The sequence below is a fragment of the Cetorhinus maximus genome, chromosome 10 (assembly GCF_964194155.1).
Source record: "Cetorhinus maximus chromosome 10, sCetMax3.hap1.1, whole genome shotgun sequence".
Taxonomy (NCBI): Eukaryota; Metazoa; Chordata; class Chondrichthyes; order Lamniformes; family Cetorhinidae; genus Cetorhinus; species Cetorhinus maximus.
In genome coordinates, this window is record NC_135888.1 from 29,020,808 (window position 1) to 29,037,448 (window position 16,641).

The 16,641-nt window shown below is 39.7% G+C and overlaps 1 protein-coding gene across 1 annotated transcript in view; it reads left to right on the top strand.

Annotated features, from left to right (window-relative positions):
* Positions 1-353: 353 nt before the first annotated feature.
* LOC144685608 (protein Niban 2-like) overlaps positions 354-16,641 on the top strand; it is a 197,905-nt gene continuing 181,617 nt past the window's right edge. The window contains exon 1 of the mRNA XM_078550291.1: positions 354-674. Within this exon, the coding sequence (XP_078406417.1) occupies positions 620-674 (55 nt within the window). The 5' untranslated portion in view covers positions 354-619. The remainder of the gene's footprint in view (positions 675-16,641) is intronic.

Genomic DNA, 16,641 nt, shown 5'->3' on the forward strand with positions numbered 1-16,641 from the left:
CTTTTCTATTTTTCCTTAGTTCTGTTGAAGAGTCATACAGACTCCAAACGTTAACTGTGTTCCTCTCTGCAGATGCTGCCAGACCTGCTGAGTTTTTCCAGGTATTTTTATTTTTGTTTTGGCTTTCCAGCGTCCACAGCTTTTTTTTTGCTTTTACCCTTGTCATTAAGTTCTTATATTAGTTTTCTGCACTTTTAAAAGGAGCGGTGGCGGGGTAGGTCACTTCTGTTTAGTAAAACCTTGTGCAGGGTTTCTGTCTGAAAAGGGTGCGTGGATCAGCTGCAGCTTTAGAAAGTTTAAGGTATAATGGCGCATGTGCTGTTTTCTAACCCCACCCCCTAATGAGGGGATGGGAGGTGGGGAATGTAAAGAGACACCGCAGTGAGACTAGAACTTGTTTAACAAGGAGCAGGGAGGGTGTGCTGAGCTGGGAGTAAGGATACTGACGAAGCCTCCTTGCAACTGAGTCGAGTGCAGTGACCTGAGCTCTCGCCTGACTGGGAAGCCTTTGTATTTGTGCTGGGAGTGAATTCCCAATATTAGCTGCAAGTTCATTTGCTGCTGGGGCTAGGGGGTTAGCGCTGTGTGGAAAGCGGGGCTTTCTCTTGAGTGAGGCGCAATGGGGGATGTAATCTCGACTCACCTTGATGAGAACCGGCGTCAGTTCATCACAGGTAAGGGAAGCGGCTCAGCCCCTTTTATGTGGCTCGATCAGGCCAGGGGTAGCTCTGCCTTTCATTCTGTCCTTCTAATTTCCTCTCGGCTTTGGCAAAGTCACTCTAGGATTTCATTGACTATGTCTTCGTCGAAAGCGTTGCCGCCGGGAAACTCCCCCCCCTATAGATCGCATTCTTTGTGAGTTTCTCAGTTCAATTTCCTATGGTAATGATTTGTAACTGACAACTTCAGAAGTGTTGGGTGCTGTTCCTCCGGGAAGCTCCGCTGTAGGCAGCTACCCAGAAGTCGACTGGTTGTGGGATTCCCCCCCCCGCCTCAGAAGTCCGTTCATGTTTCCATATGTATCGCACCAGGCGATAGACAAGTAAACGCGACGGAGATCGGAAATCCATTAGATCTTATCGAGAGCGAGAGCTTGTTTCAGTGAGCAGGGAGAGGCCCTCTCTCCAGTGCCTTTCTAATGTACACAATAAAATGGTATAACCCTAGATTGCGTGATGCTACCCCGTATAACAAATATGTGGTTAATTACAGGAAATAAATATTAAGGTTGTTATTATAATATTTTCCAGTTCATATCTCTAAGGTAAGTGTGAGCTAGGCAATAAATTGTAATGGGTTACAGATTGACTGCTGCATCTTCGTCTAACACAAACCTACACCTGGCAGTTTGGAATAGATTTAAGACACAATCGGATTGTATTGCTTTTTGGGGCGGGGGAGAGCCACACTTCTCCCCGTCTTACTTTCTACCTCCTGAGGGCAGCAACTTGTGCTGGGCTGTACCATGGACAACTTGGTTAATTAGACCCTTCCTACTGGAGCAGAATGGCTTGAGGCAGTTAATGGGTGGGAGCCAGAAAGCAAACTGGGGAGCTGAGCCAAAGGTGTGGTTGGAGTGCTAGGTGTCACTGAGGCTTTTTTTTTAAGATGGGGGAGAAATGCTGAGCAGGGTTGGATGGGTTAAGGGAAGGAGTTTCAGGGTGTGGATGCAAAATATTTGAAGGCTGTACCACTGATGGTGGGGTGGAATTGTAGACCAGAGTTAATGTGTGCCCAGGGACCCAGGCTGTAGAGGTAGGCTTTTATGTAAGATAGTTGTAAAATCTGTACACAGAGTGATAAGGAGCAAATGAAGTTGGCTGGGATGGGCGCAGGTACCAAATGGTACTTGCGCAAGATTGGGTGTGGCTGGAAAGTTCTAGATAGTTTGTGTAGGGTGGAGTTCAGGAGAACGGTTTTGGAAAAATTGGAAGTTTGGAATCCCAAAGGCATGAATGAGGGTATTGTGGATGCAAATAGCTCTTTCAGTATTTCATCCAAGTGAAATACTGAAAGATTATTGCAAATATCAGAGAAGTCCCATGTTTTCCTTTCCTCTCACTGATATTGTATTTCCATTTGAGGATGATGATGTGAAATGTTGGAGTGAGAATGTACTGATTTTTTTTCACTCACCACCACTTCCCTAGTTTGAGTCACCAGAAACCAGTATTTGAGTGACTAACTTGGCCCAGGTCATTAATTAAAATTAGAACAGTGCTGCTCTGTGTCATGTGTTTTCCCCACAGCTTATAGTGGATTCTGTTTTGTGCTTCTCCAGTCAGAATTCACCCCATTTAAGCAACAAGGAAAAACTCAGTGAAAATGATGTTGGCCCCTACAGATGGGCTGAGAGCTTGGCCTGCCTACTGACAAAGCGTTGAGTGTGTTTTCTCTCCAGTCATGTAGAAAGATGCTTGCTAAGGCACTACTGCCAGCCTGTTAATGTTACAGGGCTGTCATTGAAGGCAGTGCTGCCTCAAGCATCAGTGCTGTAATCAAGATGGAGCATGCACTGAGCCAACACTAGTTGTCTGTGCATCATTCTCTCAGCAGTGACAGTAACTGTTTCAGTTTAGGAAAATGAAGGCATCACCTCTATATAATACTGTTGGTGCTAGGGCTATGTTGAGAGATTTCTACAGGCACAAGTAAGGGGATTAGGAAGGGGCAACCATGACCAATTGAGGAAGAAATGTTGATTTTTTTTTTAGAAGGTTAGAAGCCCTCACTTGGGTGCTTTGAATTAAATTGGGTACTCATGACAACTGATGGTAGGAAGTAGTGAATTGCTTTTAGCAGAGGCAGTGGTGGCTGAGTGAAGACTGGGTATTGTGATGTAAGATGAGTCAAGTATCAACCTTATTTTTTTTCAGCAGAATACGTAAGTTAGCTCACTGCTTTGAGATGGGCTGGTTTGTGTTTCAGCTCATTGTCCACATAGTACCAAGGGATATACACTGTGGGCTGAGCAAATGTTGCTGCAAGTTATGAATAACACTACTGTACAAAGTTTAAAGTAAATGCTTTGGAGATATTGAAGATTGCTATTCTCCAACAAAACAATGTGAACTTTGGCCCTCAAGGGCTCATCTGCAAGTCCAGATCGAATGTGAAATAAAGCAAAACTGAAGCTTGAATACTTATTGAATGATAGCCATTTTTGCTCTACAGCGTCCATGTTCCCATACATTGTAGTGGTTAAGTGTTACAGTATGTTAAAGGCGGTGGCTCATCACCAATACAACCATCGCCTGAGATAATTGGGGATGAACAACAAATGCTGGCCCTGCCAGCAATGCTCATGTCCAATGAATGAATGAAAAACTAATGTTTTGCACTTGATTGACATGTGAGAAGGGTCACCTGAAATGTTAACTCTGTTTCTTTTTCCGCAGATACTGCCTGACCTGCTCATTTCCAGCATTTTGTTTTTATTTCAGGTTTTCAGCATCTGCAGTATTCTGCTTTTGATAAGTGTAAGGAGGTGACTTGATGCTGAGAAATTACACTAGCAGCATGGTGAAAGGACAGCGAAAGCATCCACACAATTATAATGTGTAGTTTGAGGCTGACACTTAACTCTGATTTACTGAATAATTACATTGTCAAAAAGAATCAGTTTAGATAAATGACTGCTCTCGTTCACTGTGTTATAACTTGACTAGCAGACTGTGCTAAAGAGACTGGATCCCTCAACTGAAGTGACATTTGCAACAATGCATGAATTTACTGCATCTCTTGCTCATCTCTGGAATTTTTGTAAAGCCTTTAATGGCAAGATTCTGCTGGTACAACCCATAATATATGCACCATATCTATGGAAATAGCATTTTGGGGCAGAGCAGGCATTGGGTTCTATTGCCTCAGACTCTCATTATTTTACTGCATAACCTTGCAGTGGATATATATATATATATATATATATATACTGTGCATTCTGTATATCATACATCCATTTGTCTGCTTAATTTTTCACCTAAATGGTCTCTTAGCTTATATTTCAAAGAAATATATTTGAAATGTGAAGGACAGCAGGAATTGTCTTGTATTGCTTTATATTTTCTACACTTTGTTAGTTTTGGTGGCTAATGGTCAAAAAATGTTCACCGTTTCCTCTGAATCAATCCAAAGCTCTTGTGGATGAAAGAAGAGTGAATGACCTGTGTTCCAAAGCTGGAGATACTTAGTGAATGAAGTATTGTCTGGGCTTGTACATTCCATTATGACTTTTTTTGATGTTGAAATTCCATTGTGTTGTGACAAGAAACTGGTTTAATATAAACAAGTTAGACCAAGTATGCGTCACACATTGCAGATATGTCACCCCTTGACCTCTTCAAGCAGCACAGCCACTGTATTTCAGTGGCTCTGATTTTATTGGTTGTGTGTGGGTTTTTATCCCAGCTATCACGACACTGTGCTAACTGCTGCTCAACATGTCACGTTGTTCCCTGTGCGTTGTGGCTTATAAAAAGCCTGAGGAAATAGTTGGTGCTTGAACTGCCATCAAGGAAGAATGATTTGCTTTCAGAACAAAAATATTCTCAGGTTGGTGGTGCTCTTCTGTGCAGAATCTGTGTAAAAATGGCATTCCACAGTTCTGACTGTAGTTTGTTTTCTTTGGACCCATTCTTTGTGGTTCAATGAATTCTCGAACAGAAATCCAGGCCCATCTGGCATGGCAACGAGTCATCTTTTAAAATGTCTGATTCAGGACTGTTTGGGTCTTGTGTGAACTAAGTTATTCGTGGTTATGACTATAAATGCTTGTATTTTAGTCAGGTGTCTAGAACTTTCAAAGGACTGCAGTATGTTTCTTGTCACTTGAGTACACACAAGATGAGATTGTTTTAAATGTTCAAACTGATAAGCTGCTGAATAATTTCTTTGATTCTAAAAGCTCTTGACTGCAAGTTGAATGTGCTATTGAGCCCTGTGAAAGTAGTACACAAGTCAGAGTGCAATTAAGTGAGGTGGAGTCATGAAGCTGGATCAGGCTATGAACTGGTAGCTTTTCTTTTGAAGCAGCGAGGCTATACACCCAGTAATCTATTGAGGTTTCTCAGCATCTTAACCAGAAACTGTGCGATTCTGCTTTGGTGTTAAGTGGTTAGCTATGGTTGAAAATGTTTCCATGGATTCTGGTGTGTATATATAAAAAGTTTAAAATTAAAAGCTGGAATGCATGAATACTTGTGTGTAGGATGATTGGAGCTTTGGAAAGAATTATGGGAAATGGGGGGAAGGGCAGATTTATGAAGTTAGTAGATTCAGTTTTAGCTGTGACTTGCTGTGCTGAACTCAGTGAGAAATCGGAGTCCTGGGTTGTTATGTTGTGATCCTATCTCAGTAAATGATGTGTAATTTTAGAAAGTGCTGATTTGATAAACCATTAGGGAGTAGCATGCAGCCCCTGATTCCCTGGTGAAAAATTGTTGCTGCAAAGCTGCTCAGTTGTCTCAGGAACATGGGCCTGGTAACTGGTGTTAACCCACTGTTCATTTGGGGGTTGGAGAGGACGGAAAGAGACATGAGTTGCTTTGGGGAAATAACTAGTTAAATAGAAATGTACACATTCCTATATAATGTACATCCATCACAAGATTAGTGCTGCGCTGATCAATCTTCCATGGCATTGTACATATGGCTGAGCCTAGGTGTGGTCTTTGGATAGAATGGAGGAAAATTGGACCTGGCATGTTGATATATTTCCGTCTTTTTCAAAGCAATGCACTGGTCCTTTATTAAACCTAGTTGGATTTTGTTATTTGCAATTTAATAAAACGTGTGGCAATTTGGGAAACGGTTGAATTGATTGGAGCATTGTAGTTTCCCCAGTGCAAGTTGAGAACCTGAGAAATACAAAATTGAAAAGCTGCATGGCCACAAATGATGGGAGGGTGAAAGTGCAGTGTGACATGTCTACATAGGTGTTTGAATTCTAATTGTGGACACAATTTATACTGGCAATAATTGATACAATTTTTAACAAGTACGGAGTTTTCTGTATTTGCGTGTCTGGCAAAGGACTTTGTCTTCTGAGATTGTACATTGGAAATAAGGGTGTGCACTGACCTTGACTTTAAGGCACTGCTCAGAAAAGTTTGAACATTGGAAAATTTCCCTTGGGTGTTCTGGATAGGTGAGGATTCCTGTCGGGAGTGCACAGGCAGAATTGAGCTCAGTAGTATTTACTATTTGATTGTGCTTGTTACCTTCAGGTTGCAGCACAGAAACACACAGCTTTTTAAGATTGATTTGCATCTGTAGCCACATATGATGATGTGTGCTTAATATTGCCAGAGCTTTGAAGTATTCTTCTGAGTCAGAGATTGTGGGTTGAAGTTCCACTGCAGCACTATAGCACAAAAGTCTACACTGACAGTCTAGTACATTACTGAGGGAATGCTTCTTTGTCAGAGTTGCCATCTTTCAGATGAGATACTTAAACGGAGGTCCCATCCGCCCTCACAGGTGAACATGAAAGATTAATTGACACTATTTTGAATAAATGCAGGGGAATTATTCTGCTATCCTGCCCAATACTCACCCCTCATTAAACATCTCAAAAAAGCAGATTGTCTGGTCTTTAACACTGCGGTTTGTAGGTATGTTGGATTATTGGATGTGACTGGATCTGGGCTGAAATTTCAATATACAATTCCCTGTTTTTTATTTTAATAGTAAATACAGTAGTCACAAAGTGGCCTTAAGGTAACCCTCATGGAAAAATTAGTCTTGTTCTTTGATAACAAAGATATATCACCTCAGTTTAAATTTATCTAGACATAAAAACTTCTTTCCACATGCTGTTTTCTATTTAATTTTGAAGATACAAGATTCTAAAATATGGGGTTATAATTTTATGTTAGGTCAATGATACCTATGTGTCAAACATAAACTTCCTGTCAGGGCTTGTAGATTGGGATAAAAACAAAAGCAAAAAACTGTGGATGCTGGAAATCCAAAACAAAAACAAAACTACCTGGAAAAACTCAGCAGGTCTGGCAGCATCTGCGGAGAGGAACACAGTTAACGTTTCGAGTCCGAATGACCCTTCAACAGAACTAAGTAAAAGTAGAAGAGAGGTGAAATATAAGCTGGTTTGGGGAGGGGGAGGGGGGTGGGGGTGGGGGTTGGACAAATAGAGCTGGATAGAGGGCCAGTGATAGGTGGAGATAGTCAAATAACCAGCTTATATTTCACCTCTCTTCTATTTTTCCTTAGTTCTGTTGAAGGGTCATTCAGACTCGAAACATTAACTGTGCTCCTCGCCGCAGATGCTGCCAGACCTGCTGAGTTTTTCCAGGTATTCTTGTAGATTGGGAGCTGTCTGAGGAGACAAAAGCCCAGTTGTCGAAGACTCAGTTTACAATTCCAAAATGTTTATCTGCTAAATCAGCCTTCATAGTATGCATCTGTTTAACGGTGGGCTTTAATTGTGCTGTACTTGAATAGGGCTGATGCTATCAATGATGTAGTTAAAAAGTATTGTCATTAGGCAGTTTCTCACTTTCTGCCCATTAACTCCAACACTATGTCCCACTTGTCGCTCTGGAGTATAAACTGGTAATTTCTCCAGTGTCAGCACTGCTGTGTCAACTATGGCTTAGTTAGTAGCACTCTCACCTCTTTGAGTCAGAAGGTTGTGTGTTCATGTCTCACTCCAGGGATTTGAATTCATATTCCAGGCTGACGCTCCAGTGCAGTAGTGAGTGAGTGCTGCATGCTTAGAGGTATCACCTTTTAGATAAGATGTTAAACTGAGGTCTTGTCAGACACACAGGTTGCATGCAACATTTGAAGAACAGGGGTTTTCTCCCTAGCGTCTTGGCCAATATTGATCCCCCAAACAACATCATTAAAAGAGAGTTATTATGGTTATTATCACTGCTGTTTGTGGGAGCTTGCTATGTGTAAACTTGCTACAATGTTTCCTACATTACAGTAGTGACTGCACTTCAAAAATATTTCAATGATCTTAAAGCTCTTTTGGATGTACTGGGCTTGTGAAAGGCTTTAAAAATGCAGGTTTGTTCTTTAACCACCCTGTAAGCAGACATCAAAAGTTTCTGGCATTGAGGTGGCATCTGATTTCTTTGAGAAACTTTGGGCATGAATCTACTTTTCAGTTCAACACAACACATTGCATCCCACCAACATCTTGCTGATAGCTTACTGTATAAAAATGGAGGTGCATGGATTTTTTTATTGAAGGAGAATGTGATAGCATGTGGTTGATTTTTAAAAAAAATATTTTGGACAGCAACCATGCCTGCTCTTTCTGGCCTTGATCAAGGGATTGACCATATTGCTGTTGGTCTTCTGCAATTCTGTTTGAGTTTGCTACTTGTTTTTAATGTATCCTGTGTTCTCCCCAGCCAGCCAACATATTGACAGCTGACAACCCTGACTCTCCTTGAAATGTTTAGTCCCCCAGACAGCCTGCTGGATTCCCTTTATTGCTTTACTACACTTGAACTCTAAGGGTTTGTTACATTGGCTGTCTAGGCATAGTTTAGTGCTCATTGTGAATCCCAGTGTGTCTCGATATAAAAATTGAGTTTGTAATTGCTGCAGAGCCCCATTTAGCACCAGCCCTTTGCTTATCAGATAATCCACTACAAAACGAGAAAATAACAAGCATATAATGAACAAAACCTTGAAGATTTATAGTCAAAACACTGCACTGACACTGAGGGCAAATGTTGTTTTATTCCCTCAGATGCTTCTCATGCAATTTTTCATTTGTGCCTCAGCCTGGTGACTTTTCCTTTGCTCAAACATTTTGGCTTTCTTTTTAGAATTGTTTACTTTTTATTCTAAAATGGATGATTAGAATGTTTAGGATCCTTCAATGATAAGTCCAGTTTCCCTATCTTGCTGGCGAATCTTAACTAGTAATTGATGGCAACTGATCAGGAATGATAATTTTGGCTGTTCCTCCCATTGTCTGCCTGACTTTCCAGGGGCTCATTTGGGACGAGAAAGAAATGGGGTGCTTGGTGCCCAGAAATGCAGTTACACTTGTCCCACTAAAATTTTTTTTAAAATTACGTCACTTTAATAGCACGGCCTTGAAATGAGGTTCTGATATGCAGATGAATAACGTGTTGGTCTGAAATTTATTTCTGTGGAGGTGCATAAACCCTCTTAAGTAGGGTAATGCCTTTTCTAAAATAGCAGAGGAATTCCCACCAAATACAGCAACTTTCATGTATATAGCCCCTTTAATATAGTAAAATTTCCCAATTCATTTTAGTGTACATTGAGTGTTTACTAGGGTTTATAATTTCAGGATCCTTGCATAAAAACTTTGACATCTCGCTGGTTACATTGTATGATGTCTGAAATCTGAACCAAGCTTTCAGCAGTTATACTGTAACTGGGTTTTATCTTCTCTTTTTCCCCCCCACCACGCCCTCGTTTTGCAAAGAACAAAGAATTGCATCATGCTTATTTATTTGTTTATAGCTTGGACATTTTGTGATTATAATTAGTAACAGCAGTAAAGTTGATCTGGTTTTAAAATTCTGGTATGACCATGGTGGCTTCCTTTCTATTTAAAAAGAAATGACTTTTAACAAAGTAGGTTTAAATATTATACAACCAAAGTAGTTCACAAAGTTCCAACTAAAATGATACCTAACTTATTTAATTTATTTAGTGAAGTTTTGAGCTTGTGTGGTTGCTTATGTGCAAGCCTCCTTATAATCTGGTGAATCTTGTAATCAGCTTCTCTCGCCAGCTCCAATTACCCGCTCCTTAAACCGCAACACTGGTGGGTAACATCCCTGCGAACTTTGATTTCTATCGTGAGTTCTTGATTTCCATGCAGTCTGAAGCCGTTTCCAGACTTTGCAGCACTTTGTGTCACTGAAATTTAATCATGAAAAGCTAAGAGTTAAGGCTCTGAGTATTCCCAATCAATTGGGCAACCAAAAGGGACATGCCAAATATGATCTCTGGAATGCTGGCATAGTGAACTGGGATTGCATATTGTATTTAAAATAATGAAGCCCAATTCCATAACTTGTATTAGCTGTTCCTTTTGTTTTATTGCTTCGAAGCCCATTTGCTTTTAACTTGCTGCAGTTGCTAACCTGAAATAGTCCGCCTGGATTATGCAGGCAGTTTTAGCATAAGGAAGCTAATAACCATGTGAACAAAAGGATTTTATCATGCACCCTTTTCTGAATTCAGCAATAACAAATACTGAAATTCAACTGAACAAGAATTTTTGAATTGCAATGAGAACAGAAATCAAGTTTGCTTAAATTACAAGGACAGAAATACTTCCTTTTATCTCCCTAATAACTATTTGCCATCTTGTAGTAAACAGACTTTTTCAAACTGCATTTTCTTTTTAGTATGATGATCAGATGATCCTTTGCTCCATTCCCTTTACTACTTGTAACGTCTATGTGATCTTTAAACTTAAGATCAACTGAAGACATGGATAGCATAAAAATAAACACAAACTCTGGGAAAGCAACATTGAACTGTGAAAGGAGGCTTGTTCAGAAAGGCAACATCCACATGCCAAGCTTTAGGACACGTAGCAGCTTGTCAATGCTGTGCTTTTGGTCTAAAAGGCCTTAAAAGTCAAATTAAATCTTTTTTTTTTGTAACAGATAAATTAGATGCTGCCAGTCAAGTGGATAGTAAGGTGTAGTGGAGTCAATGCTAACAATTCACCTTATGATAGATAATACAAAAGGCACAACTGTGTAATTCCTGCACATTCTCTAGCCTGAAAGGCAAGTTTTAACATGAGTTTTTCCTAGTCAATTTTATTTAATAGACCTTTTTTTTTTCTCATTTGGTTTGTGGTGTAGACAGTGAGGCACACTTGGGAATAGGTGAATGTTTACTTTCAGTTATGGGTTATTGATGGTTACATGAACAGGATTCATTCATTCTCTTGACACTTTATTCAAACACACATGCTTCCAGTGTTGTAATTCTGTTTTTTAAATTGGTTTTTAATTTGTAATGGGCAGTGACTGCTTTGGTCTGACCTGGAGGCATCCTTAACGTTGCTTTTAGACCTTCATTTAAGGAAAGTAATAAAAATGTTCTGATGGCTTCAATCCTGACTGTGCAGAAACCTTAAGAGGAGTCTATGGATATTCTATTTCAAAAAGTGAGCTCTTCTAATTGGATATGTCATCTCATCTCCTCCTAAGACAACTAGACAATAACTGTTTACTTTTCTCAGTGTGGACACAGCAGAGGAGTTCAGCCTTGTGGCATTTTAACAGCAGGCTTTGGCATTTAAGTGATGAGGTACAAGCCAAATGATCAATGAAACAATTGCAACTGGACCACACACTAAGGGTGATGGAGGAAGACCCTGCAATTTGATCCCCTTCAGAGGGTTCCCTTTCTCCTAATCCTGGGTCATTGTAGTCTTAAATGCAAGTTGACACTACAGAAAACATGTTAAGCTCAAGTGTTAAAATACTGGAGTAAACTCAGCTAAAGCACCAGTGAGATGAATTCAACAGAAAGCTATTCTGCACATGAAAAATATCAAAACATCATATTTTTAAAAATAGTTTCCCGAACAATTAACCTTCAACTCCAGGCCAGAAAACAACCCAAATTTTGGTAGCCGAAACTCTTGGAAATATTTCAGGAAACATACAGAGTAAGCAATGTTCTAAATAGCTCACAAGACCCAGGAGAAGTTAGCAAGATCCTGTCTTCTCCTACAACCTCTTCAATGTCAGCTGTCTGACCAATGGGATCAACATAGTGACTTGCAAGAAGGCCAAGGGATGCCCTTATAGAGACTGTCATAATTATGGAAGGGTTTGATATCCTGGATATAAAGATGATGTATCCACCTGCGGGAGAGATCTAACCTAGTGGCCAAAATATAGTCATTACTGGATCCAGTGGGGAATTTGGGAGAAAAGTTTTTACGCTGATTTGAATGAAGAACTCATTAATTGAGGCGAATACCATGGAGTCATCTGAAGAGAAGAGCAGCAAGCCCATGGGAACACCGTGATATGCAAGTTCCCCTTCAAACTGCAGACAATCCCAACTTGGAAATTTTATTACTATTCCTTCATTATCGTTGGGTGAAAATCCTGGAACTCCCTCCTTTTTAATAGAACTGTGGGTGTACCTTCACACAGACAGCAGAGACCCAAGAAGGCAGTTCACCAACCAAGGACAATTAGATATGGGTAATAAATGCTGGCCGAGCCATTGGTGACTTTTTTTAAACTGCATTCTATGCATGGCAAAATCTCTCAAACAGCAGCACGTTGAATCATAATATATTTCAGATGGTGTTGATAGAAGGCATTGGATTAACCTGTCCTTTTAAAGTGAATTATGAAGATAATATTTAAACAGATATAATATTCCCCTTAGTACTGACCAAGAGTGCTAGCCTAGTTTATACCATCAAGTCTTTGGCACTGCATGCACACCCTTCTGACTTCCAAGGTGGGAGTTCTATCAATTGAGCCAAGCTGGCGGTAGTGTGTTCATTTTTTAACATTGCTTTCAATATGAATCAGGATCCACAACTTTCATTTTATGTATATACTTCTTGGGACTGAGAGTGTTGGATTCATTATTGTATGTTCTGTCTAATAACTTTTTTCCTAACAAAGAGCTCAAGGAGGAAGTGACCTGTATGCTACTTGAATATTGTTTACCAAATATCGGATTGCCCTTGATGAGAATAAGTGCTTTGGAATGCAAGAGAAGCATAATAGTTAGAGGTCCTGGAAATTAAATGGAATGAGCTAAGTCCAAAAAAAATTTGATTTGGCAATAACGGACATCAATATAGCAGTGAAGGTAAATTTTTATTACTTGTAAACTAAATATAATGGGTTCCTTCCTTCCATGCCCTTCTCCAAAGGAGGGACAAGACAAAAGCAAAAGTTATTACCGAATGGTGCAGTAAGCTTCTGCACCAGTTGATTCAATATAACCCCATTGCTGGCTGAGGCTGCATGTACTTGTTAAGTGAAACAGTTGTCACCTTTCAGGACGCAGGCAGGATATAACCAAGTGATACAGGTGAGAGTGTTCCAAGTTCAATTTCCAGTCTCCACTGAAACTCATTTGAAGGAATTAAATGTCAAAAATGCCTCCCATTTATCTACAACTGTATCACATCAGCATATCTCCAATCTCTTGCAGAGATAATTATTCAGTGAGGGATTGCATGTATAGGGAAAAATTGACATTTAATTCCTTCACTTGTCAGTATTGGCTAAGTGGTGGCATTCTACTCTGCATCAGTGGTTGAATTCAAACTGCATTCCAGAAACTTGAGACATAATCAAGGTTGGCACTTCAGTGGATTACTGAGGGATTGCTGTATCACTGGAGGTTCTGACTTTCAGGTGAGATATTGGACCCCATCTGTGCACTCAGGTGGATATGAAAGATTCCATTGTGTTTTTTAAAGAAATGCAGGGAAGTTCTACTAGTATCCTGGCTAACATTTTATCCTTCAACTAAATACTGTTTTCTATAGATTTAAACTTAAACAAAATACCCAGATTTTTTTTCCCATTTGTGGGACCTTGCTGTTAATTTGCTTCCACGTTTCTAATGTTACAACTACAATTCAGAAATACTTCATGGGTTGTGAAGCACTTCAGGATGTCATAAAAGGCTCCATGTAACTGCAAGTTTTCTTAATTATACAGGGCTACTTTGCTACAGTACAAAGGGGCAAGGCCTCAGGCCCTCCATGATTTTGTCCTTCCCATTGTCTGTAGAGGAGACTGTTACTCTAGAACACCCATATCTGTGTTGATAGAAATATTGTATGGCAACTATTTTCAAATGCCCATTGATTCTAATTTCAGGAGCAGTTTAAAACAAAATACAAAACTCCATGGGATAATTTTACTGTGCGAAAACACACGATTCAAACCATCAAGTCCATCCTAGTAGTGTTCTACATATGAGCCACCTAGTGTAATCTCTATCCCCTGCTCACTCCACATGCTTGAGTTAACATTCCACTCTTTCAAGAAATCTTGCAATTCCCTTTCAAAACAATATGTGGTCCTTGTTTCAACATTGGCTTGTGCAAGAGAATTCCACATTTTAACCACCCAGTGCAGAAAATAATTTTCTTTGGAACCAACTCCTTCATTCTTTATGATAAATTTGTGCTCCCTTACAGTTTTGCTGACCTATAGAAACAATCATTGTTTACCTTTATCTACATTTAAAAAAAATCTCTTGGATCAACCCCAAATCTTGTTGGTTCCAGAGAAAAAATCTCCAGCTTCTGAAGTGTCTCTTCATAACTGGGATTCCTCATCCCTTGAGAGTTCTCCTTTTTTTCAAGAAGTTACTTATTTAAACAAATAATTTGGGCAGTTGGCAACAATGGCCCAAAGCACTGTGATGTGACACCAAACAGTAAGCTCCCAAGTTTGATCCCTATTTTGTGCTGAATTAACCAATCTTGGCCAAATTGGTATTGAGAAAGCAATTACATTAGCCTCTTGTACAGAACCTCAAGAAGCCAAAAACAACCAGCGTTTCCCTACCCTCTTGTTCTGGTGATGTACATGAATTAATGCCTTTAAAGGGGGAAGAGGGAAGAATGATCTAACCTAGCCAGCATATCTAATGAGGACATCCCTCAAGTGAGTGAATTTATATAGAAATAATAATTTTTTTTTGGAGGCTATATTTAAAGTAATGCTCTTAGTGGGTTGCTATATTTTAAGACTGTAATATAGATACAACTGTTGTGTAAATAGCCAAGTGCTTTCATCTGAAAAGAAAATATTTGACTACTTCCAATAACCCCTTGCCTGCTGTCCCAGGCATTTTAATTTGATCTAATTTCCCAGTGGCATGGGGGTTACTGCATAAAATAGAGGCTTGTTTGGTATGCTAAAATTCTAAAGTATCTTGATTATTACATTCAGCTGCAGTTCTGAGACAGTTGCCAGTCGCTCGCCTCGGTTTGAGGCTGGTAGAAATGTTGTTTAGTTTTCATCTTGCCTACAGTTTGCCATATTAGACTGTTATTACCTTAATCAATTTCTATGGTTCACCACCTCAGTTTTAAGTTAACATGCCTTGGTGATTCGCTTTCTGTCTACTTCTGCTTCAAAGTACCTTCTTGTTTTCCAATCCCCCCCGACCCCCAAACACACACAAAATCCTGTCAAATCATTTTAGAAAATACATTAAAAATTCTGAGCTGTCTCCTGGAAGAACAGTTATAGATGAACCTTTGTTGTTCTTAATGGTTGAACAAACCCTCAGTGGAGACTGGAATTCAAGAATGTTTCTCCAAACATTCCAGTACTACAGGATCAGATTTCCTGTCAGTGGAACTCTGTACAAATGGTCCATTTATGTGTTGGAGTGATTGTAAAAGACAATATACCATGATTTAACTTTGACTGCTTTTTCACAATACAAGCTGAACTTTCGTCAGCTTGTCTGTAAATCTAATGGTGCAGAAATTCTTTATACTTTTGGAACTAAGATTACAGTTTTTGATTTCCAAGGATTGCTGCAAAAATGTGAATATATCTTGTGCATTAATTTGTGGCCCTGCTAAATATAGTCTTGGGTTCAAGAAGTCAGTACATAGCATTACATTCCATGTGACATACTTGATGCATGTATCCTCTGAAGCACAACGGTAAAATATTACATGTGTATGTAGCAATACCTTTGGCACGTTTCTTAGATTACTTTGGTCTTGTAACACCCCTTCTCAGAGTTAGCAGCTTCTGTGTGGAGTTAGAGCAAGGTACAATGAAATGGGATTGTTTATCACACCAATCATGATTACATGTGAATCATTTTGTGTTTATCTGTGTGCTTTTAATAACCATTATAGTTGAACAGGGTGAGGTTTCCTCTGCACAAGGTATAGTGAGATTGTACAGGTGCTTGAGAAGAATACGAGTGAATTTAGTTGCATCTACTGTACTGAGATTCTCAGTTAAGTATGAATAATCTTGACAACTGGCTTGATGCCTAGAATGTGTGGTAGTGTATTGTGTTTATAAAGCTGTGAAATACATATGGGCATCAGTGACAGAACACTGAAACAAAAGAACATAATTGATTTACTCTAAATATTTCTGAATCATAAAACTGTTGTATTGGCTTGAACGTGTTCCCAAATTTAATCTATTTCATTGCTTTTGTTAATTTTTATATTCAAATTATTTTCCTTGTTTGCTGTTCCTTCCTGGGCAATTCAGTATGCCTTGGTTAATAGGTAGCTTACAAAGTAGTTCGGCATGGAAACAGGCTATTCAGCCCAACTGGTCCATGCCCTTGTTCACGCTCTCCTCAAGCCTCTTCTCACCCTTGTTCACCTAGCCCCATAAGACATAGGAGCAGAAATTAGGCCATTCAGCCCATTGAGTCTGCTCCGCCCTTCAATCAAGGCTGATAAGTTTCTCAACCCCATTCTCCTGCCTTCTCCCCGTAACCTTTGATCCCCTTACCAATCAAGAACCTATCTATCTCGGTCTTAAATACACTCAATGACCTGGCCTCCACAGCCTTCTGTGGCAATGAATTCCATAGATTCACCACTCTGGCTAAAGAAGTTTCTCCTCATCTCTGTTCTAAAAGGTCTTCCCTTTACTCTGAGGCTGTGCC